A 23921-nucleotide genomic window follows, 5' to 3' on the forward strand; every position below is an offset into this window, starting at 1 on the left:
TTCTCTTCTTACCTCTAGGTCTACCGTCTTTCTTTTTTTTTCAAGCTTTTTTTCCTTCCTTTACTATAAAGTATATGTTCAGCAATTCCTGATTTTGGACCTTTGTTCTTTCCCTTCACTGTTACTTTGGAAAACTCCTCCATTCCAAACATTTCAACTATTATCTCTGTGCAAATAACTCTCGTATCAGAGTCACTAATCCTTATGTCTCAATAAAAATCCATTCTTTCTCCTGTGCTTTTTCCCATTGAATTGGACCACTGTAACCTCAAGATCAGAGCACTAAATTACATGTATTATCCCCCTCTCTTCCAAACCACTCCTAATAATTTTACCAATTTTTGTGGCTAACAAGAGGGAGAAAAATATTATTTTCCTAGTTGCAGGCTTCCCCCTACACAGAGACTTATGTAGTCTACTGCATCCTTTAATGAGTCACTTTTGATGAAGGGAGGCATGAGAAAGGATCAAGCTTATAAAAGAGGTAATCATGGAATTGTTTTCCAAGTGGGGTTGATCCACTATTACCCTTTTGTTTGGCTGGATATACTCTTCAAGAGCTGAATTGTCCGGAACAATAATGAGATGGGAGTGGCCATGGAAAGAAAGAGGAGGAAAAAGGTAGCTGGCATCTGGAATGGAAATTTGGCAAAAAAACAAGCCTGTTGAAGGAGGTTTTGAAGTTTATCACTTGGTATATACAGTGACAGGTTGACCATATTTGTCTCACAGCATCAAATGTTGTCCTCCTAGCTTCCCACCTACATTCTTACCTTGTTCCACTGTACAAAACATATCTTTATTCTCTGACTGCTTTTAAGATCTCTCTAACAAGAGTTTTGAGCGATTTGATTGTTGTACTCTTTAGGGTGTGTGTGTGTTTCTGGGGGTTGTGAAGCTTCTTGGATCTGAAGTTTTATCACATGTGGTGACTTCTCAGTTACGATTCCTTGTAATTTAATTTTCTTCTCATCTCTCTTCTCTTCTTTTAGGACTCCAATTATGAGTATATTAGGCCACTTGAAGTTGTCCTATGACTACTTATTGATGGTCTGTTTACATTTCAAAAATTCTTTTCCTCTCTTTAGTTCATTTTGGTTTGTTTTTAACCCTATACTATCAAGTTCATTAATATTTTCTTCTGCATTGTCTAACCTGCCATTAATCTCATCTATTGTATTTTTTCATCTCAGGCATTGTAGTTTTCCTCCCTAGACATTTGATTTGGGGTATTTAAAATATATCTTTTATGTCTAAACTTAACATGCACCATCCATTGTCTTCCAATTCTAGTACCTGTGTGTTCTGGGTTAGTTTTGATTGACTCCTTTTTCTCCTCATTATGAATTATGTTGTTCTGCTTCTTTGCATGCTTGGTAATCTTTTACTTGCATGTCACACATTGGGTTTTACTTTTGTGTTGGATTTTTTGATGTTCTTATGAATATTCTAGGGTTCTGTTTCAGAGCACAGTTATGTTACTTAGAAGCAATCTGATTCTTTTGGGTATGGCTTTACATATTTTTTAGGTGGGACCAGAGCAGCATTATCTAAGGATAATCAATTCCTGAGTCAAACCACTTTTGTGTTTTCTACCCAGTGGCCCATGAACTTTAAAGTTTTCTAGTCTGGCTGTGAGAATGTGCATCATTCCTGGCCCTATTTGAAATCCAGTTGCTGTTTTCTTTAATCCTTCTGGGTGATCGTTTTCCCTGTCTGAGGTAGTTTCCCCACATCCGTGCTCTGAATGGCACTCCACTAAATACTTACGATATTGCTGTCTTGTTAAATGGATCTTGTTAAGGTGTTCTTCCTACACATGTGCTTGGAGCTCATTGGGACTCTTGGATCTGGGCCTTCCTAGTTTTCATCAAATTTGGAAATGTTTTGCTATTAGTCATTCATTCATTTTCTGTCCCATTTTAGGAACTCTTAGTATTAGGTTGCTTGATGCCCTACAATTCACTGATATTCTGTTTTTTTTCCTAGTCTTTTTCTTCTTTTTTTTTCATAAATATTGTCCTGCTTTCTAGTTGTTTTTTTTTATGATGGAGGCAGAGATTGGAGTTATGCAGCTGCAAACCAAGGAATGTCAAAGATCGCCCACAAATCAGCAGAAATTAGCAATAGTCAGGAAAGAATTCCCCTCTGGGTTTCAGAGGGATTATGGCCCTATTGTCACCTTGATTTTGGACTTCAAGACTCCAAAACTGTGAGGCCATGAATTTCTATTGTAAGCCCATCCAGTTAGTGGTACCTTGTCACAGCAGCTCGAGGAAGCTGACACGGAGGACTAGTTGGGCACTACTGCGGTCAGGAGCAGAAGCCCCCAGATGCTTTGGCATTTACTATCTCAGTGACTTTTCCTCCTCTTACCTTTCTCAGCAGATAATAATTGGAAGGCAAGTATCACAACTTATTTATTTTTGTGTTTTCCATAGCACCTATTTAACCTTGAATTTAACATGCATGTAAATTGGATATGAAATTCATGGCTTTAAATATGGGTGGGTAAAATAATTTTATTTTCTATAATTAAAATCATTTTATGTCTATATCCTCATTCCTCTGGGATACGTGCAGTTAATTCAGGGGTTTCGTAGATGGCTCATGCATTTCCCCTTATCTCTTTCTTCCTGGTGGCACCTAAGTTCTGGGGAGTTTGTAAGTGTCCAGGCATTGTGTGGGATCATACTTGGACTTTGGGCATTACTTACCTTTCCTTCAGAACCTCATTGGTAGTGGTTTTCAGAATTTGTGCCCACTGATACCTGCTGCCTCCTTGGTGTGTCTGTCTGTCCTTCAGTTCCAGCTGGTCCATGCGGGATGCTCTGTGTCTTCCATATCTCAGCCAGGAGGCCTCTTCAGGCTTGATGGAGTCTCTCCGTTTATCTCTTTGGCACGAATGAGAAAATGACTATTCCCGATCTATCCTGAGTTCCTTGGGGATTCTTGGAGTTAACCTTGGATCCCTCTGTCAAGAAACGTGTCAGACCCATGCATTAGTTTTCCATTGCCGCTGTAATAAATACCTGCAAACTTAGTGGCATGAAACAGCATGCATTTACTATCTTATAGTGCTGTAATATAGCTCAGAAGATTGACACAGGTTACACTGAGCTAAAATCAAGGTAGTCCTTTCTGGAGGTTTGAGGAGAGAATCCACGTCCTTGCCTTTTGCAGCTTCTAGAGGCCATCTGCATTCCTGGTTCATGGCCCCTTTCTCTTCAAAGCCAGAAACAGCATCTCTCTGACTGCTGCCACTGCCACATCTTTCTCTGACTCTCTTCTGTATTCTTCTTCCATGTTTAAGGACTCTTATGATTACACTGGGCACCCCTGGATAAGCCAAGATAATGTTCCTATTTTGAACTAAGTTAATTAGAAACTTTAGGTCTGTCTTCAACCTTCATTCCCCTCTGCTGTGTAACCCAACAGTCATAGGTTCTGGGGATTAGGATATCGGCATCTCTGGGGAGCATTATTCTGTTTACTACAGCCATTTCTACTTACTGGTCTCTGGTATGACAATGAGGGACCCAGGACCTTGTTCTCCCCACCCAGGATATTAGCCCAATTCTCCTCTGGCCTCAGAACTTCTGAGCTTCTGATCCTGCCCTCTCCACCAGTCTCTCAGCTCCTCTCATGGTTGGGATGTAGCCAGACAGAGGCCAGGACTCAGAGAAGGCAGAGATCAGGGGAATTCAGGAACATCCCCTTGGCTGACTCTCCTTCCTTTCCATCAGCCCAGGTAATTTTTAACTCTTGTTTAGAGGAACAAATAGACCCTGCAAGTATCTTCCAAATCTATTACTGAGTGATAGATTTCAGTTTTAAAACGAAAAAGAGAAGAGCCGAATGTATTTAGCTTTAACCTGTCAGTAGTGATTCATTAAGAATCTAGCATGGAGAGAGAGAAACCCAACCTGGTAGCAAGAGGACTTGAGGGGGCTTTCCAGAGAGGTGAGCCCCTACTTAAGAAAGTGAGCAGGAGAAGAGCAGGGACATGGCAGGGCATAGCTCGGGCCAGCCTTCAGTTCAGCTTGCCTGGCTGACGCCTCTGCATCTGGGCCAGAGATACGGCCAAGCTCCTCCCTCTTGGAGACCTGCGGCCAGAGAAGAGGGATCATATCCTCATTCACATTTGAATATATGAATGGCTTGAATGAATTAAATGAATAAGCAATATCACAGATGGGGATGGAGAATGAGGAGATTTTTTTTCTAAGGCAGGGGCCATATGGAAGGAGCTCCTAGCTACTGAGTGTGACAATGATCAGAGAGTCAGGAGCCAGCTGGCTACTCTTATCTGACTGATATGTCTCTTCACCCTCCAATCTGCTGAGCCTTCTCTAGGGAGGAAGATTGCATTGCTCTCTGTGCTCGGTGATGACGCTGAGCCCATGCAGCCAATGAGTTACATCAGCTCTTAGGGGCTAGGCAGGACTCACACAGCCTTTGCTGGTGTGAAAGCTTGCCAACCTGCTGAAAGCATGGCACAGTCCCATCAAGGGCAAGAACAATGCCCTCCTCCTGGTATCTGCTGCCGCCTTCTGCACCCTCCCTCCACCTACATCTCCACTCAGGACTAACTCAATAAAAATTCCAGGAGCAGAGACAAAGGACAGAAAGGGAAAGAAAAGGAGAAAAGAGGCTGTGTGTATGCATGTGGGCACATACCCACCTTGGGACCATCCTCTCCAATCCTGACATGCACGAATATTGTATTGAGAGCTATTAACAGATTTATAAAAACTGAGATTGAACAACTGTAGTTGACTATTGCTATTTTTCATCATATGTTCTAACTATTCACAGAATGCCTGCTATGCCTACCATTTGATGTATCATTATTTAAGTAAATGTTATAAGAGGAATTCATTACATTTGGATAGGATAAAAAAACAAAAAACAAAATACCCTGTCCCACAAACATAGCACATTCAAATGCAAACAAAATGTGCTGCAGCTGAAATCCTATTAGAAGCAAGAACCCCAACATTAATTTTGAAGTGTTACTGTAGCATCGCCAACAATAACACATATATTACACCACTAGACCCTGATGAAATGGAGATGTGTCACAAATGCCTGATTCGCTGTGGCTCATTCTCCCTGTTGGCCCCTTCGACTGCTTCCTCCCCCAGGTACTCACCTTGAACCATTCCACCAGATCCCACCCCCTGTAACTGTTTTGAAGGTGCGTCTTTCCGAGGGCAGAACATGGCACAGGGAGAGGGAAGACGAGGATCCTAGGGACGTGCTGGCTCTCCTCCAGGCATTTTGGGGTCCTGTGTCTCATCTCAACAGAATGAGGGTATACCAGCTGCCAGGCAGATCCTCACCCATAGCTGTTATGAATCAATGGCTTGGCACTGCTTCCTGAGAGTCTGCCATCCCCTCAGCCCCCACCCTCTGCCCAGCCCTCTGTAAATCTTCCTCCGTGGCAGGCACAGACCTTCCCTGGAGTCCAGACAGGAGCCATCACTGTAAGAGTGCCTGCAGTGCACCAGGCAGAGTGCACCCCCTCACCCGTTTGTGGGTATTTTGTTCCTTCCTTTAATTTTATAGATGAGAAAATTGAGGACCAGGGTTTTCCAGGGGTTCCTAAACCAGCAAGAAGTAGAGGTGTGATTTGAACCCAGATCTATTCGATTCCAAAGCCCCATGAGGTCGCCTCTCTCTCATGTTGTATTTAGAGCACAAGTGAGATCTAATGAGGCCCTTAGAGGCGCGTGGAACACAGTGTCCGACTTTGATCAGCCCAGCAGGTCTCAGATCCCTGCGGCCAGCCCGAGGGGGGCACAGACCCCTTGGCTGCAGAGCAGGCTCCCTCCCTCAGAGCTGAACTTTTTTTTTTCCGCTTTGAATCTCCTGAAGTCCTAAATCTCTTGAGCCCTGATCTGCTTTTATCTCCTTTCCAGCTGCCCAGGTGACAGGTCCTAGCGCTGCTTTCCAGCTTCAGAGAGACTGAAGTTCCTCATCATCCTGCCCCATCAGTCTCTCTGGTGGTGACAGAGCCTCTCGATGGTCTCCTGGGGGAGCCAGAGAATCACTCCTGTTTACAGGTAAATAATGAGTTATTAAAAATATTTCCATACTGGGACCTCAGGGGGATTTCAATAAAGATAACTGGTGCAGGGAAAAGCCGGTTCCCAGGGAGGAAGGAGATGATTCACTACACACTTGAAAAAAAGACCAGCCTCATTTCCTCCCGAGCTAAAGGGGAAACTATTGCTCTAATGTGTGGCAGCAGATCTGCAAGAGGGTGGGGCCCAGCCGCCTCCTGGCGGGCATGAGGAGGTGTCTGCCACACCGGCAGAACTCAAGGGTGGCTGCAACTATGCCTGGCTGTCTCCTTGCCCTTCTCCTCGGCACTTTTTTAGGTGGGGGCTCCCCTCTCTGGCAAGCCCCCTGCAGTTATCTTCCCAGCCCTCTGAACCCAGAGCCTCAGTTTATGGTTTGACTCTCCTTAGTACATTGCTTTAATTTTCTGCAAGGAATATGGGACTTTATCTGGGTGGTGTGCTGAGGCTTGGTTACCTCTATGTCCTGGGAAGGAGTTTGCATTCACCCTTGCCCCTTTCCCAGATGCTGAGCATCTTTGGTCCTCCCAGTCTGCTGCCTGTAGGGGATCCCATATGCCTGAGAGCCACTGAAGGGCTTGAGTCACCCCCTCTTGGGATGGAAGGCAAGCTTGGCTGCGGTTCTTCACTCTAAATGGCCTTTTACTCTTCCCACAGGTGTCAGAGCTCAGACCATCCATCAGTGGCCACGCTCCAGGGTGCAGCCTGTGGGCAGCCCACTCTCCCTGGAGTGCACGGTGAGGGGGGCATCGAACCCCTACCTATACTGGTACCGGCAGGCCGGAGGAGGGGCCCTGCAGCTGCTCTTCTACTCTGTAGGCGCTGGCCAGGTAGACTCTGAAGCACCCCAGCACTTGGAAGCCTCCAGGCCCCAGGACGGCACATTCGTCCTGAATTCTACGAAGCTCCTCCTCAGTGACTCTGGCTTCTACCTCTGCGCCTGGAGTCCCACACTGAGCTGGGTGGGGCCGACATCTGTGCAAAAACCCCGCCCTCTCCTGAGTCCTCATTCAGGGACTGGGTGGAGGGGTTTGGCCCCTGGATTTCTGACTATCAGCCAATGTGAGAGCAACCAAATGAAGCCAGGTTCTCCAAAAGAACTTTCCTGAGTTCTCAGGGAGGGCAAACAGATTTATGCGTGCCAAACCTGAGACTCACGTACACACAGTCAGGTTCCCAACGTACGATGTCTGGTCCTTAGCCATCACACACTCCAGCCCTTGCAGTGAGCTAGACTGGGCCTAAAACCATTCTCCCAAATTCCTGTCAGTCCACATTGGGCAATGCGTTTGTGTGTAGGTGAGTGAGCAAGGAAGGAAGCACCTGTAGCAGGTGTGCACAAATTTGAGGATGCCACTCAGGTGACTTAACGGGCTCATTTTCATCACCTGGAGAGTCTCCTGTTTTGGATCTTGCTGCAGAGACTACACATCTCGCAGAGGCCTGCGTGAGGCTTTGGGGCAGAGCAGGGGCAAGATACTAAGTAGACTGTTTCTGTGAGGGCCGGAAGTATGGTTCTGTTTGTATCAGAAACATGCACTTAGGGGTTGTGATTATTGATTAGGGTTTTTTATTCCCGTTTTACTGTCTCTCTTCCCTTCCTTTGCAGCTGAAGAGGGAGAAGAGAAGCAGATGGTGATCAAAGAGCTACAAGAGATAGAATAAAGAAGAGGGCATGCTTGTATAATGGAAAAACCCTAAAAAAGACAAATTCTCTGGATGGGAATGAAAGAGAGGAAAGGCTTACGGGGATGGCTGGGAAGATATGCCATGGTTACCTTGGCAACCAGGCTTCCTCAGCCCTCAGTGGCTCAACCCTCCCTCCCGTCCTTGTTCTTAAAAGGGTTTTCTTTTCTAATGTCCCTTCTGCTCCGCGAGGGGGCACACAAAGTCTTAAAATACCCTGCTCCTGGCTTCACTTCATCTAGGACAATCCAGACATGCCTTTATTTTCAGTATCATTTAGTTGGCAGAGGAAAATCTGACACAGAGACACGGAGTGATCAAGTCAGTCTTCTGGAATGACCAAGGCTTCCTAGTGTACATTAAGGATTAACTTCTGTGTCATGTGCTGAGTTCTCCGAGCCATCACAGGGATTAAAAAGAGTAATGGTGCTGGGCTTCATCACAGCATGGTTTGATCAAAGCTCTTGGTTTGCTTTTTCTTCCGCATGCATGAATGTTTAATTCACTGAGGCAGTACAGATGCATTTACAGTGCAAGCTGGGATCACATTCATAGTAAACAACATCTCAAGCTAATGTATGTTAGCTGGTTATTGAACATCAGTGGCAGTAGATCTCTTGCCGTCAGATTATTTTTACCGACTAGACTCTTGTATTTTGAAAAGGTTTAGGTTAACATAAAAATTGAGCAGATAATAAAGTTCTCATATATGCCCCTTTCCTCCTTGACTTTCCCGTTATTAATATCTTACACAGGTGTGGTACCTTTGTTGATGAACCAGTATTGATATACTCTCATAGTCCATGGTTAACATGAAAATTTACTCTCTGTTTTGTACATTTCCATGTTTTTTTTTTACAAATATATCATGTCTTCTATTTACCATTATGGTGCCACACTGAATAGTTTCCTGGCCCTGAGTCCCCTGTGCTATTTCTCTCCTCTTTTCCCTGGAAACCCTAGTAACCACTGATCTTTTTACTGTCTCTGTATTTTTAAGGTACTTGGTTTTTGAGTCCAAATTTACTCTTTGTTATGACTTGGGCCAATCATCTCTCTAGGCCTCATTTTCCCCATCTGTCAAATTTCCCTGATTGGATTAAGTATATTAAATGATGTGGTGTTTACATTACAAGGCCTTATGACAGGGCTAATTTTCAGCTGATTCTATTTCCTTCTTTAAGCTTATAAGATATTGGGATCACAATTACCCAAAACAAAGACTTGTTTCTTTTCAAATTAAAATTTAAACTATGTAGTTCATTAACAATGTTAAATATATTTGGATGGCAAACCCATGAAACTTACATTGTGCTCATTTGATACTGATCATTGTTTTTTTCGGTTGGGGTTTTATGCAGCCTCAGAATCATTCTGAACACAGATGTGCCAAGTAGTTGCTATTAATCAGGTGGAGTTGGTAGGAGAGTCAGAATAGATTTCCCATTCCTGTGAAAGTTCGAAAGTTCAGTAAAGTTATGGAAAACCTCATGTAGGAGGCAGAATTTTAGCAAGGATGAGCTTTATGGGAGGCTCGTGTTTAGATAAGCAGAATGACATTCTCAGCAGGAGAGTCAGTGTGAGCAGAAATGTGGCTCTCAGTGAATTTTGTAAGTTCCAGAAAAGCAGTGAGGGAACAGCCCTGGTCATTGTACCCGTCAACAGAGAGACGGGAGGGGATTCGCAGTTCAGGAGAGGTTAGGTAAGGGGAGGCTTCAAAGCCGTGGAAATTCATCAGAGCCAGTTCACATCATCCATGTCCTCTGCCTTACTTATAAATTAGAGTCGGTTAAGCTTATGAATTAGAGTCTAGTTCCTAACTGCTCCATAGCTCAGGCTTCTGAGCCTGGGAGACAAAGGAAACTAGCTCAGGATGGCAGATGCTGTTCAGATATGCTCCCTTGCCAGAAATTCATCAGTCTCACTTGCTCCTTGGGCCCCAGATGAGTCCATCAGTTTTCTACGAGAGCCTTCAGAAACCTGTTCTGGGCTCTGACCTTGTAGGTGTATCACGATCTACTCTCATTCTGTCATTCCCAGGCCACTGGCATGTGGAGGATCCCAAGCCACATGCCGTGGGTCGGAGGAATTCCCCTCAGGTGGTGCTGGGTCTCTGCCACTCTGGGATTTGTAGGGAGGGAGCCTGGGGCCTCAAGGCTTTGGGCTGAGCCCCCCACAGCCCCTGGGCTTGGCCTGTTAAGTGTTAAGTATCATGTTATTTCCCATTCCCTCCTTCGGAGTATTCTTCTTCCCTGATGTCCAGTTCTGTCTGCATTATGTTCGTCCTCCCCCACTTGGCTAGAGGGGGTAGAAAACAGCCGTCACACAGACCTCGGGGGGCATAGCGATAGGGATGACACTTAGAGACTCCAGTCCGTCGGGAACACACACCAGCCCAGATACCCTGGGAGGCCTGTTTTCAGTCTGTTGCCTGTGTGGGGCTTCCTTTCTTGTGACTCATTGGCCCCTCTTTAGATGAGTGGAAGGAAGTGGGAAGGCATGTGGGGAAGGGAGTTGTTCAGAGGCAGGTGGGAGAGGGGGTAGCCTGAGTGATGTGGGGCCAGAAGGCACCCCGATTAGGTCAGAGCAGTTACGGCAGCTGTTCTGCATTCTCCCCTCTCTCCGAGGTGCCTGCTGCAGCCTCTTATCTGCAGGGTCACCTCCAGCAGGTGGAGAAGTGATGCTGGGGGTGGGGTGGTCTGCATGGGGAGCTGAGGCACCTAGGTCCCCCTCCAGAGAGCCTCTCGCTCCCTTTGTGGTTCTGTTTCCACGGCCCGGGTGCTTGTGGGGGGCCCAGGTGGAAAGGGGACAGGAGGGTGTGGCAGGATGTGGTGAGCCGGTGAGCAGAAGGTGGGGGGGAGGGGCTTTCACGGGAGCCCAGATGCAGGACCTGGTAAATGTCAAGCCACATCCTGTTGTGAGGCCCTGTGGTGGCACTTGGGCGATGAGATGGCTGTGCTGATGTTACCCAGAGATAAACGAGATAAACAGCCCAGCACCCGCACAGGCCTCAGACACCCCAGCCCCAGCCCTTCCACACTTGGCTCCTGAAAGACCCCGACCCGCATCTCTTTACTGCCCGGCATTGCTTCAGGGCCTCTGTCCTGTAAACACCGTGCGACCCTCAGTCCCGACCCTGGAGGAGGCCAGGGAGCCAGGCTCAGGGCTTCCATGGCCCTTGTTGGCTGCAGGGCGCTGGGCTCAGCACAGTGCCACTGCCAGCACAGACAGCCTCTGAGGCTGTGTCATGGATGTGACCAGCTTGAGTCTGGAAAGAGCTTAGATTCCCTGCATCATCTTCCTCAGGGTGGTTTGGGGCCTACAGACTTAGAATCACTGAATATGAACAGCATTTTGAAGATTCTTTAGAGCTCACTACCCAGTATCCTCACTTCACAAAGAGGGCTACAGACACCCAAGAAGAAAATGAGGGGTCCAGTGCCATGCAGCTGTGGACAGAGGAGGACCCTACATTGTAGCAGCTTCTGAATCTCAGACACAGCTTAGGGGAACATGGGCTCTGTACTGAGATGTGCTCTTGCTATGAGTTTTACAAACATCACTTGAGTAAGAATAAGGCGCAGTGATCATTATCTGAGGTGGCATGAGTTTGAAGGCATAAATATGGTGAAACTCAGAATTCTAGAAACTGGACAGGTTGCAGAGATGAGCTGAAGAAATAAGATAGAATTAAACAAGCACTCCTTTCCCTTGCTTCCCTCCCCAACCCACCAAAAAAGAGAAAAGCAGCAATCTGAACACAAGAAGGGGATTACGTGGTTTCCAGCAGGACTGTGAGAAAAACCCAGGATTTTAGTCAGAAGAGAGCTCAGTGGGTCAGTGGGGGTGATGGGGGTGCAGGATGTTGAAAAGTTGCCCTACTAGAACCATGAAGGATTTTGAGACTAAGGAAGTAATTTTCCCCCTTCACTGTATGTAGGTCACAATCCACCTGGTGCTGTGTCCTATTCTGAACACCACACTCTTAGAAAAGTGGGAGGGTAAAAACAACAGCAAGTGTTTTCAGAAGAGAGTGGTAGGGCTGTGGCGGGTAGGACATGCTCAAAACTGTGTCATATGAGAAAAAAAATGGGGAAAACAGGAAACTATTGGCCTGAGAAAAACTCTAGGCTAATAACAGTTAATACACTTGCAGCTATTTATTGATGCCATGATAACAGCTTTGCAACTCGTGTGAATTAATAAGATGAAACCACTTATGAAGTTAGGTTGGTGACTGAGCCCATTTTATAAGAGAGAAAGCTGAGTCTCAATAGTGGTCACATAGCTAAGAAGTGGCAGATCTAAGGTTGAACCTAGGGCTCTTTAAAAGTCCATATTCTTAGTTAGCATAATGTCATCTATCTACTTCATGATTTTTCCAGTCTGCACTCTCCAGTTTTAAAGGTTCTGTCTCTTCTTTCTCTCATAGATCTGTGGACTCTCAGCTAGGAGGTGAACATGCCAGCTGTCTTATATAAACCTCTCATGGAACTTATTCTCTGTGTTTTAGCAGCTTCTGGATCTCAAAGGGTAAGGGAACATATCATTATGACCAATGAGGGGTGGTACAGTGAGATTTATGGATACTTAAACTGCACAAAATTCTTCATTGGGCTGTCCAGTGGTGAAAGGGCCCAGCCAGACAGATTGGGAGGCCAGGCCCAACTGTAGGGGACTCAGCACTCTGCATTGTATGTTTCTTTACCATCCAGAGTGTCAATGAGTCCAAGATCCAGTCAAGGTCAAGATCAAGCCCCACTTTGGGAATGAGGTTTCAGAAGACTGAGTTGTATTTCTGGAGTGGCCTAGAACTTGGGCAGGAGAGGTCATGGCCAGGGTCAGCATCAAGTCACTATTTTAAAAACCACTTCCTTACATCAGCAAGTCTGGTTCGGATGCAATAGTGGGGTTGGGTCCATGGGAATCCCTGCAGGCAGTCTTCCTGTCAAGTCCATCCCTTAGACTCACAGAGGGCAGCTGAGATGAGTGAGAGCAGGCTGATGAAATGTCTGTGGAAATAGTCACAGCTGGGGGCTAGTTTCCAGGTCCTTTTGCTAACCTACAGATCCATTTACTCATCTCTGGGACCCAATCTTCCCAGGAACCCTTTTAGTAGTCCAAGCACAACAGAGTTAAAGGCACTGGTGGAGAAGGGCATGCACGGTGACCGCAGAGGTATGGGGGGCAGAGAACATGTCCTCTGAGGGAGGGCGATGGCTCAGGGCTCAGCCAGGCATTGTCATGGTGAATCCCAGGGAGAGGCAGAGAGGTATGGTGTGTTAAAGAGCCCAGGAACCTCAAATCCACAAACACAGCTCTAGGGAAGAGAGTCTTCAGGATAGGATGGGGGGATATACAACCTAGCCTGAGATACGGAATGCTTAGTACCGAGGCCCAGATGAGGGGATGACATCTCACATTTACAGGGTGTCAAGGCCCAGAAATCACCTTTCTGGGAACTAAGGGACTCTGCCACAAATAATGGGAATGAACTGTATAGGATTGTTGCCCAGCTTGCTGGCCTTCTGTACTGAATCTTCTTATATGGGCATAGGGCCATTTCCACTGACGTGGTAAAAGTGAAATTAATACTGAAAGTTTTTGAAGATGTCAGTGGGTGAGCAGAAGACACATTCACCCAGAGGTCTGTTACAATACTAAGAACCGACCTGGGGATGTTGACCATTCTTGATCTCCATCAGCATCTCCTAACACCTCTCAATGAAAATGTCTGGCTATGAGCATGTTTCTGTTGTACACAAATAGCTTCCAGAGAGATCTGGGGCACCAATCTGCCATCCCTAAGCAGACTGACCTCATGAAGCTTCTCCTGTGTGGGACATTTGGGCCTGTGTGTCACACAGGCTGTTCGGGGCTGAGACCAGTCAGGCTGCCCCTCCCTGGATCACTATGGAAGAAGAAAAAGAGGGAAATGACTGAGGGCAGGAAATGGAGATATCAGTATCTATCAGGAACCATTGCTCTTTCCCCAGCCTCTCTTGTTCTATCACCTTTTTGTTTTTCTTCTCTCTCTCACTCATGCGCCGTGCAGCAGGCAGGGTTGCAGGGCCTTATGGGTACTGGTGCTGATGGAGAATTCTTCCTGGCAAGTGACAGCGGCCTGAGCTGTACTTCCCCCCAGGAATCCCAGTCCTCCACCAGGACATCCCCATTATCGCCTGACAGTTGGAGGCTTCCTTTTCCTCCTGATTTCTGAATGAATCTCTGATGGCTGAAGGGTTGAGGTCCCTCTCCTGGAGCGCCATTCATAGGGAGTCAGCTGTGCCCCATTGGATGGTGAGAGCTTGGGCACCCTGAGCATGCCTCCTGAGATGCTGGGCTCTAAGTCTCTTCAATCAAGATGCATGCTTTGCCCCTGCTCCGGCCTCACCTGTGGAGTTCACAGCTTGACTACATTCTGCCCCCGGATTTCCTCAATGGTATGAGGCTGAGATGAGGCTTGAGATGGGAGTGAGTAGCCAGACCCAGGCCAGTGAAGAATTGCCTTAGGGATCCCCTACCCAAAATAACCCTGAATCCAGAGCCCCTTGAACTGAGTGCCTTATGGCCTGGTTTGCAGGGTGACCCCAGATCACTCCTCTGGCCCCTCCTCCCTGCCCCCTCAATACTATCCCCATTTGTACAATAAACCGTGTGCTTGCCCAGCATCTAACCCATCTTTGCTCAGTTTCACCTGAGGAAGAATGGGTGGGACGCCTGGGACTGGTCCAGAGGATCTGCTTAAACTCAGTGGCAGAGGCAGAGGCCAAAGAGATTAACTACCCAGAGCCTCTTCTAAGAGGGACAACGAAATGGCTGCGTAGACCTGGGAGGAGGGGGCCTTCCCCAGGTCACGTGGGGTGGCGGGCAGGGACCAGATGCTGCGGATGACTTCCTCCATCTCTACCGTGTCCCCTGAGCTAGTGGGGGAAGGGCCCTGACCTGTCTGCCCTCCACAGGACTGCCCTTTGTCCATCACCGTGGAACACCCTCGCCCTGCATCCTCCACCCTCCCATCCCCGGTGCTGACAGAAACGCCTTCCATGTCCCCCCACCTGCAGGTGCCCCTGCTGTCAGGGTCCCCAGGGTGACAACCCCAAGCCCACAGACCCCACTTCCCTCCCCTGAGGGGCTATCCTCTTCCCACCTCCCTTTGATCTTTGCTGTGCTCCTCCTCAGCCCCTGCTCACAGTTTACATGCACGACCTGCCTCCGTGCCTGTCCCTGTGGCTCCACAACCCGTCCTCTCTGAGGCATCGCCTCATCTGCCAGCGGCCCACCTTGTGGAGTCACCACACACACATTCACAGAGCGGGAGGCCCTGCTTCTGTGGGTGCTGGTCTAAGGCCTGAACCCTGTCTCCTTGGTTTTGGGACTTTTGTATCCATTATAAAAACGAGTAATAACAAATAAGAAACTATACTGCAGTTGAAAAATCTAGAGATAATTATCACTGCTGGGAAGCTGCAGGCAGGTGATAAGTTTCCCAGGCCGCCCCTACCCTGTGTGGTATCCTTTTCTGGCCTGGGTGAGCTGGGTCCAGAGAACCCCTCATCTCCAGTTCCTGGAGACTCAGGGAGTGAGCATTATGAGAATGTCCCCCCAAAATTTATGTCCGCCCAGAACGTCAGAATGTAACCTCATTTGTCAGTAAGATCTCTGCAGATGTAAATGTCAAGGATCTCAGGATGAAAACCTTCTGAGTTTGGGATGTGTCCTAAATCAATGACTCACGTCGTGATAAGAAAAAGGAGAGGGAAATTTAGACATGGAGACACCAGAGGAAGGTCACGTGAAGTAGGTATAAGGCTGAAGGGACGCTTCTACAGGCAGAGGAGTGCCAGGGGCACCAGACGTAGGATGAAGCAAGACAGACTGTGCCCGGGGCCTTTGAGGGATTGTGACCCTGCCCACATCTTTATTTTAGGACTTCTGGTCTTTGAAATTGTGAGAGAATAAATTTCTATTGTTTTAAACCTGTCAGATTTGTGGTTCTTTATCACAGCAGTGCCAGGAAACAATTACACTCAGGAACCAGGGCTGTTGGGTCTGTGCTGTGGGTCCTGTGCTGGGGTTTGGGGGCAGCTGCTCCAGTGATGCCCCGTGATGATCACACCCTCCCAGTCACCACTCGGAAAAGCTTCCTGAGTTTTCATCCTCAGATGAACGTGCCACAGTTCCACAGCTTACCAGTCATTTGATATAAGAACTGTGGCTTCTTCACCAATACAGTGGAGGAGCCACATCTGCTTCTGGGGTCACTGAGGAGTTAACTGGAACCATGGTGTACCAGTGCCCAGCCCCAGGTCTGGAGCTAAGCAGGCCCTCAATATGGGACTCCATCTCCACTGTCCATCAGCTCTCAGACTTCGCCCTCACCTCTGACCTCTGCCTCAGCTACCTTACCCACAGCCTCTCTCACTCTCTGGGCCTTCCTTCCTCCAATGGCATCGCTCCCCACTTGGCAACATTTGCTGTGTAGCATGTTTACCTGGGAGAACTGTCTCTGCTCTGGTGCCTGTGGGGTGGCCTGCTCTCCTCCCCTCAAGTGAAAGAGCCTGTTAGAAGGGCTACTTGGGTGTAGACCGCAGCCCCACTGGGCCCTGCTGCCCTCTCCATTCCACTCCCAGGGCCCAACCCCATGTGCCCCGCCTCTGTGAAATCTCCAGGCTTCCCATGCCTATAGTTTCTACTCTGTGGCTTTAGGACCTAGACCAGCAGAGTAGAACTAATCTCATGCCAAAATCCCTAAATGAGATAAGATGGAGGTGTTCAGAACAGACACAGATAAAACCTAAATGCCCAATAAATGAAACTTGACTCTGGAGTTCAGAATGAGAGGCCTTCCAGCCCACAGGCCTGCCCTGGGCTCTGCCCCTGCGGTGGTGGGCGAAGGGCTCTCCCGTGCTCATCCTCATGCAGGTGTTCTAGGGCCCAGAGGTGGGGCCTGCGTATGGACCCAGGGGGTGTCCTCCGCCGGGATGAACAGGGGGAAGCAGCTGTGGTCAGAAAGGAGGTTGGTCACTCTGTGTGCCTGAGGGCTGGGCCTTTCCTTAAACCTTGGAAGGGCAGAACTCCACAGATACTGAGACACAACTAGGCCCACCACGACATGTTTATTGATTTAGTCTATTTCAGATTCAGGGTCGATGAGCTCAAGGGAAGCAGAGAGAAGGGACATACACCCATGTAGGAAGGAGAATGGAGAGGGAGAGAGAATAATTTGTTACGAACACAGAGTGGAAGCATGTGAAGAAAAATCCAGGGTGAGGCTTAGGAATGACTCAGGATGCATTTTTGGAGCTGGTCTCAGGAATCCTTTCTCTTGACCTGAGAAGAGAGGAGGACATTGTCAGCATCCCAGGGGCCGGGACCAGCAGGAGGGAGTCACAGGGGCCAGACCCTGAGGCCTGACTTGGGGTTAGGGCGGGTGGATTCTCCTTGTCCTCCGGTGCTGCGCCCTGTGCTTTCTCCCCAGTTTGGCAGGCAGGGTATAATGTCCTTGAGGTGGGCGGTTCTCAGGGCTTGGAGATCCCTTCTGATCCTGTGAGGCTCTACCCTCTCTCCCCAACCTGCCTGTCCCGTCCCGCCCTGCTCCTCACCATGGCCATCAGCACCAGGGCGCTGACCAGCACAGCGTACAGGGTGGCCTTGCCCAGCAGGATCTCGTAGAGGAGGGTGGCAGACAGGACGCCCTGCTGATAGGACGCTGTTGGCGGGAAGGGAGAGCAGGTAGGCTCCTGTGGAGCAGGTATCTCTGGTCCCCACCACCACCACCTCCCAGCGTCCATGGGCTCTTCATTTGCTGGTTCCAGAAAAAAGGCCATGGGAGACGGAGAGGGAAAGGAGGGGCCACTCACCTGAGCTGAAGCCACAGTCTGCTGGAGAGAGGGGGAGAAAACTGGGTGAGTCTCCATCTTCCACAGCGGATTAAAAGCTAAGCAGCCTCGTGTTAGCTCAGACTCCCAGGCTCAGACCAGCCCCCCACCAGAGTCCCAGCACCGTCTTTCTCCTGTTGTGCCAAAGAAGCCACGTCATCCTTGGACTCCGTGGTACTTGGTGGCATTGAAGGGGAGGGGGGCGTGGCACCCAGACGCTGAGCCGGCCAGGCCGGTGGGAAGGGGGTCCTAGCTGCTGGCTCTGTTGGGCCGCAGGTCGGGGAGGAGTGCCCGAGGGGCCCCGCTCACCGTCAGGGTGGCTGCAGTGTCCCCACGCTGTCCCCAGTTTCCGTGTCTGTGCCGGGGGTCTCCTGCCCGGACCCCCTTTCTCTGCCCCCACGGCTCCTTGCGCAGGCCTCCCGGCCCCGCTCACCTGCTTTGCCCCAGGCACCGGCGCTGATGTTCTGGGTGACGGGTTTGACCCGGCCCTCCGGCCATGGGTCCTCCTCCGTGAGCCCGTAGAACTGGACTTGGCAGCGGAAGTGGTTGCGGGGGCTGCGCCAGAAGGCGGCGGAGACCCGCAGCCGGCTGCTCAGGCAGTAGCTGGAGTCGCTCTGGTCGGGCTGCTCCCTGTAGGGCTGAGGGTCCGTGCTGACCCCACTCTCCACCTCCTTCCCGTTCACCCACCAGCTCAGCTCCACGTGGTCGGGGTAGAAGCCTGTGGCCAGGCACACGAGGGTGGCCTTGTGGGTGCGGGAGATCTCTGCTTCGGAGGGTTCAAACACGGTGACCTTGGGGGGGGTCACCTTGCTCAGGTCATCTGGAAAGGAAGAGGGGTGGGGACCAGGGTGGGCTGAGAACCATTGGGGTTCATAGGGGCTGTGAGTGCATGTGTGTCTAGGGGAGGGAATTCCATAAACAGAATTATGTGGTAGAAGGTCCTGCTGTTTGGGGCTCACCATCCCGTATTCCAGGGCTTGTTCTCCTTGGGCCTTACTTGTCCTTTGTAGTCTCCCTACGAACAGGCACTGTCTACTGTCTCTCCAGCCCCCTAAGGTGCACTATTAATGGCACTGCCTAACATTCTGAGCAACATCCCTTCATTGACATTATTTAGTTTCTTCTCCATTAATAAAAGCTTACCTGTCTACTTCTTACTATACTATGGGGTAGTTACTTAAATGGACCACTGGATTGGAATCCAAATGACAGAACCTAAATCTTAGAACTGACTTTGTGCATTGGTGTGACTTTTAGACAGCCTCTTAATTTCTCTGCATCCCCTTGTGAAGGGGAATCACAGCACTGGCTTTCCAGAATGGCTACAGAGACTCAGCGATGTAAGGGTTCAGAAAGCTCCTGTCCTCGGCCGGGTTATTTCTATCTGAACCTAAGGGGCTGAGGAGTAGAAGGGAACTGGGATCCAGCGTGTCATGTTGGGTGCGGGGTTATTCCTCAGACGGCCATGCTGAGGTGCCCTATTTTTGCGTGCTCATGAGGATGTGAGGTCGGTGGCTTGCGAGGTCATTCTAGCCATTCCTCTCCCTCCAGGTGCCCCTGAATTTCATCAGCTCAGACAGATAGCAATCGCCCCTCATTTCAGTTCAACCTTCTTTGCTCCTTTGCTTCCAAATGTTACACTTTCACCTACCAGCCAACTTCCTAATAAGCATCTGAGATCATTGCAGCATCTTCTTGCTACCAGCTGTCTCCACCCGAGTTTTGTCCTGAGCCTCTGCAGAGTCCCAGGGCCTCCGGTGAAGGTCCTCCCATTCGTGTCCCCGCAGCCTTCTCCCTCAGCTGCCTCGTTTCCTTTGGGCTCATCCTCCATTCAGTTTATCCTGCTCTTTGCTTCCCATTGAGTTTGTTAGTTTGTTTCTGAGCAATTGTGTGAAAATGAAGAAATCTCTTTCTTATGAGAATCTGGTTTAGCCTGGAAGACGGAGAAAATGTTCTTCTGACACTTCACATTTCTGTGGCCGAGACCTAACTCCCAAGTCCAGCTTCATGGGTGTGTCACTGTGCACAGGACCCTCTGCTAAGCAGGGCCCACTCTTGGTTTAATGGTGCCATCACCATTTGGAAATTCTAAATAATTTTTTAACAAGAACCTTGCATTTTCCTTTCGAAAATGAAATGCCTCCTACCATTCAGCTCCCCTCTCTGCAGCTCCAACCTGGCTAATCACTGCTCTGTCCTGGCTGGCCAGGACTGCAACAGGACAGTCATAAGGTCTGCAAGAGTTCCTCGGTGCCATACTGCCCGCAATGCAGCTGGATGCCGGGCGGGACAGACAGAACCAGAACCTTCACTATCTGTCTGAGCTGAGAAAGGCATTGTGCTTAGCTCTGTGGGGAGGGCAGGCCAGTTACCCCTCCATGTAGGCGTGGTGGGCTTCCTATGCCAAGTAAGTGTGTGTATTAGTGAGATTCTGTTTGCATATGCTCTGCTTGAGGGTTGGACTGCCCTCAGGCAGAACTGTGAAGTTTATCCTATGTTTTTCTTATTCCCCATCCATCTCTCATAGTACCCAGCTGTCCACTCCATTATCCACATGCCAAATCCTGTCCCTCCTTTGGCACTGGCCTCAGCCTCTTCCCTCCCTCCCCAGTGACCATCTAGGGGAAGGGTGGGGAAGGGAAGCACAAAATTACAACAGTCCACCATTTGCTGGACACTCTACCTGTAACTTCTCTATAATCCTCATAGCAATATTACGTGGTAGGTTTTGTCGATAACATACGGCAGAAGGAACCAAGGTTCACACAGATTAATTTACCCAAAGCCGGGAGTTGGGACCTGGGTTTATTTGGTCTTTCTCCACCCTGGCTGATCACAGGAATGTAGCATTTCCTCTGGGCATATTTTAGCCTAAGGTCCATTGGCTCCTGCTTAATGACAGTCTAACTACAAACGGTGCTTGTTGTTGTCAAATAACCCAGGTTAGTGTAGCAGTACTGTAAGTTTCTTCCCCTCTATGGCCTCAAGGTTCTCATCACCAGGTGGCATATCCATACCTAAGAGCCTAGGATCCCCTGGGAATGTTCCTCCCCTCCCCAGCAAAATATCTGCATTGTACTACGTTTTTGTGAACTTCCTGCACCATCTGGGCAGGTTAAGTGCGAACACTTCGAGTAAGGAGGGAGACTTCAAGCTGGGGGAGGGGGCAGATGTGGGGGCTGGTGCACCCCAGCGCTGAGGTTCCAGTCCAAGCTCATGGGCAGGAGTGGGTGCTGCACGCACACCCCTGGCCCTCAGGCTGTGAGGCTTAGCAAGGACAGGCAGGGTTTAAAATCTTAAAATCTTACATTTTAAATCCAGGGTTCTAAACATTAAATCAATAACCCGCGGTGTGATTTGATCTTGTTACGTACAGACTCATGCTCATCGCCTGTCTTTCGGGCTTCTGCTTCTCCTCCTGCTCTGTTCACTGCGCCCTCCACCTGCAGCTCCCAGGAGCCCACTCAGCTGGGTGCCTGCCATCCCGGGCTCCTTCCCGCTGTGTCCTGCCCTTGTAGCTACCGCCTCCCCCAGTACAGTAGTTACACCCCCTCCTGCCCTTCCCCCAGCCCAGGCTTTCCCTTCTGCATTTTTCTCCAATCTGGCAGCTCTCAGAGTCCTACAAATAAATCATCTCCTCGGTCGCTCACTTTGTCCCTAATACCTCAGGAAAAATAAAGCAGTGGGGGAGCCCCGGAGCCGCCTCGCCCTCTGCCCTGCTCCACAGAAGTGAGCGCCCATCCCTCGCCTCACTTGCAGAGCTGCCCCCGCTGACGGAGAACGCGCCGCGCGCCCCAGCTGCCGCCACGCACCTCCGGGGACCGAGGGCCGGGCCGGGAGAGAGACGGGCAGACCTCACCTGTGACCGTGAGCCTGGTGCCGGGGCCGAAATGCTGCTCATAGGAGCACGGCGGCCCAGCCCCGCGCCCAAACCCCCGGCACCCCAGCTGCCTCCTCCCTGCGTCCCGGCCGGGCTCCAGCGCCCGGGAGCGGGGCCGGGGCCGGCATGACACCGAGCCCACCCGCTGCCCTTACGCACGACGGTCAGCCGGCTGCCTGGCCCGGAGGTCAGGGCGGCGGCTGTCAAGGAAGGCCACGGAGCTCCCCGCCGGCACCCGCCGCGCCCGCTCACCGAGCACCAGGAGGCGCGTACCGGGCCCGGGCCACGGCCCCCAAGGCGCGCGCAAAAACCCGCGTCCGTCCCCGCTTCCCCTGGCCCGCGCTCACCTAGCACCGACAGCCGGGTGCCCGGGCCGAAGTACTGAGTATTTTGGCACAGCGCCTGGTCGCAACACAAAAACTGACCTGGCCACTCGCTGGCGTCCGAAGAGCCCCACTCCCGCCCCGGCGCCCCGGGGCACCCCTCTTACCCAGCACAGTCAGCCGGGTGCCTCGGCCGAAACTGAGTGTCTGTGCTCACATCCTTGAGCCCCAGGACAAAAACCCGGCGTTGCCGTCGCCTGCTGCCCTGGCCCGGCCCTGGGCGCCCCCAGCCCCGAGCGCTCCATCGCTCACCAGCCCCTGGAACCAGGAGTCCCGGCCAGCGCCCGCCGGCCCCGCGCCCAGCCCCAAACGGAGGGGGGCGCAGCCCACCTCTCCCCTTCCCAACCCCAAGGAGCGCTCCAGGCCCTCCCGCTGTCCTCCTTACCCAGGACGGTCAGCTTTGAACCATCCCCAAAGTACAGCTGCGCGGTGTTTGCACAGTCCTGGGGCCCCAGGCGCAAACTCCACCTTTCGTGGCTGGGGCCCCAGGAGGGTCCAGCACCCACTCCTAGAGGGTTCAGGGGGGCTTGCTGGCCGGGCAGCCGACCCTTCCTCCCTTCTTACCTAGCACTGTGAGCCGGGTCCCTGACCCGAAGTGCTGTTCACTGTAGGAGCACAGTGGTAAGGGGATTGCAGCGAATTCCTCCCCCTTCCCCACCCTCCTGGCACAGGCTGAGGGTGTACCCTTCTCCTTCCTGGGCTTCTCTCTCCCCACCTCCAGAACTAGCTGGGCACAGCAATCTGGACACTGCATGAGGTCACTCCAGTTTGCAGAGGAGAACCACCTTGGCTTGGGGACAGCGCAGTGGATGTGAAATCTGAAGGGGAGGTTGTGCTGGCTGGGCTTGGGGTGGGAAGTGGTCCAGGCTAGACCCTGCTTCTTACTACTTACATGACCTGTAACCTCTCTGGCCTTAGTTTCTTCACCTGAAAAATGGGGTAATACCTTTCCCACTGGGTTGTTGTAAGTCCTTAATAAAGACCCCACATGTAAGTGCTTTGTCCAAGGGCAAGTTTTATGAAAAGTTCTGCATGATAATCCCACTCTCCACGACGACTTGGCCCTTCATGCTCCTGGAAGCTGAGTCTGGAGCAGCGAGATGCAGAAGTAGACGTGGCGTCCAGGCCCCTGCCAGACCACAGCAGGGACCAGCTCCAGAGACCTCCCCCGGCTGCTGTCCCATCTGGGAGCTGTGTTCCCTGGGCTTGGCAGGGACATTTTCTAAGGCAGGGCTTTTTGTAAAGGCACCTCCTCTACCTGAATCATTGTGGACCCCCCCCCAGCTCCCACAATGTTACACAGGGATACAAAAACGTTTCCTTCCCTCTGGTCCCTTCCCCCAACCAGTGGGCAAGGGCAGGAAGCGCAGGTGGCAGAGCCTGGTCTGATTGCGTGGGGCTGGGAAAAGACAAACTCTGAGCACATGTAAACTGGGGAGGGGTTTGGGGAAGGTCCTGGTGCTGCGGGGTGGGGTGCAGGGAGGAGCAGAGAGTCCCCTCCCTGGAACATAAACCACTCTGAGGAGTTCTTCTGTGTCATGAGGTCTCCCTTCTGGGACTCACTGCGCCCACCTGCATAGCCAGGCATTTATAGGGAGGAAGGGTGGGAGGAGCCAGAGGTGTGATTATAGAGCAGGTGATGGCAGCGCATGGTACCAGGACAGACTGCTCAGAAACTTCTGTTATTCCCCACTGCGTCCTGAACAAAGTCCAAGCTACTATGTGCCAGACCCCATGCTGGTTGCAAGGATACAAGTCCATCCTCAGAGTGGGGCCAGGGGGGCACCAACTTACCTTTTCAGCCTTATGTTTTCTTACTCTCACCTCTGACCCTGCACCCATCTAAATGGAAGTACCCAGAAGTACCTGACCCTGTCCTTTGGGCTCCTGTTCATGCCTCTGATTTCAAAGCATCCCTTTGTATTTCAACTGTTTCTATTCATGAATTATCCCCCTCATGAATAAGCAAGCTTTTTGAGGGCTATGACTTGGATATCTGTATTTT

The 23921-nt window shown here is 50.4% G+C and overlaps 1 gene segment (V, D, J or C); it reads right to left on the reverse strand.

Moving 5' to 3' along the window:
• Window positions 1–16872: 16872 nt before the first annotated feature.
• LOC108403386 (T cell receptor beta constant 1-like) overlaps window positions 16873–23921 on the reverse strand; it is a 38376-nt gene continuing 31327 nt past the window's right edge. The window contains 6 exon segments of the C gene segment in view: window positions 16873–17105; window positions 17378–17484; window positions 17636–17656; window positions 18087–18473; window positions 21881–21924; window positions 22628–22643. Coding sequence covers window positions 17085–17105; window positions 17378–17484; window positions 17636–17656; window positions 18087–18473; window positions 21881–21924; window positions 22628–22643 — 596 coding nt within the window.

Source organism: Manis javanica, chromosome 6 (assembly GCF_040802235.1).
Source record: "Manis javanica isolate MJ-LG chromosome 6, MJ_LKY, whole genome shotgun sequence".
NCBI lineage: Eukaryota > Metazoa > Chordata > Mammalia > Pholidota > Manidae > Manis > Manis javanica.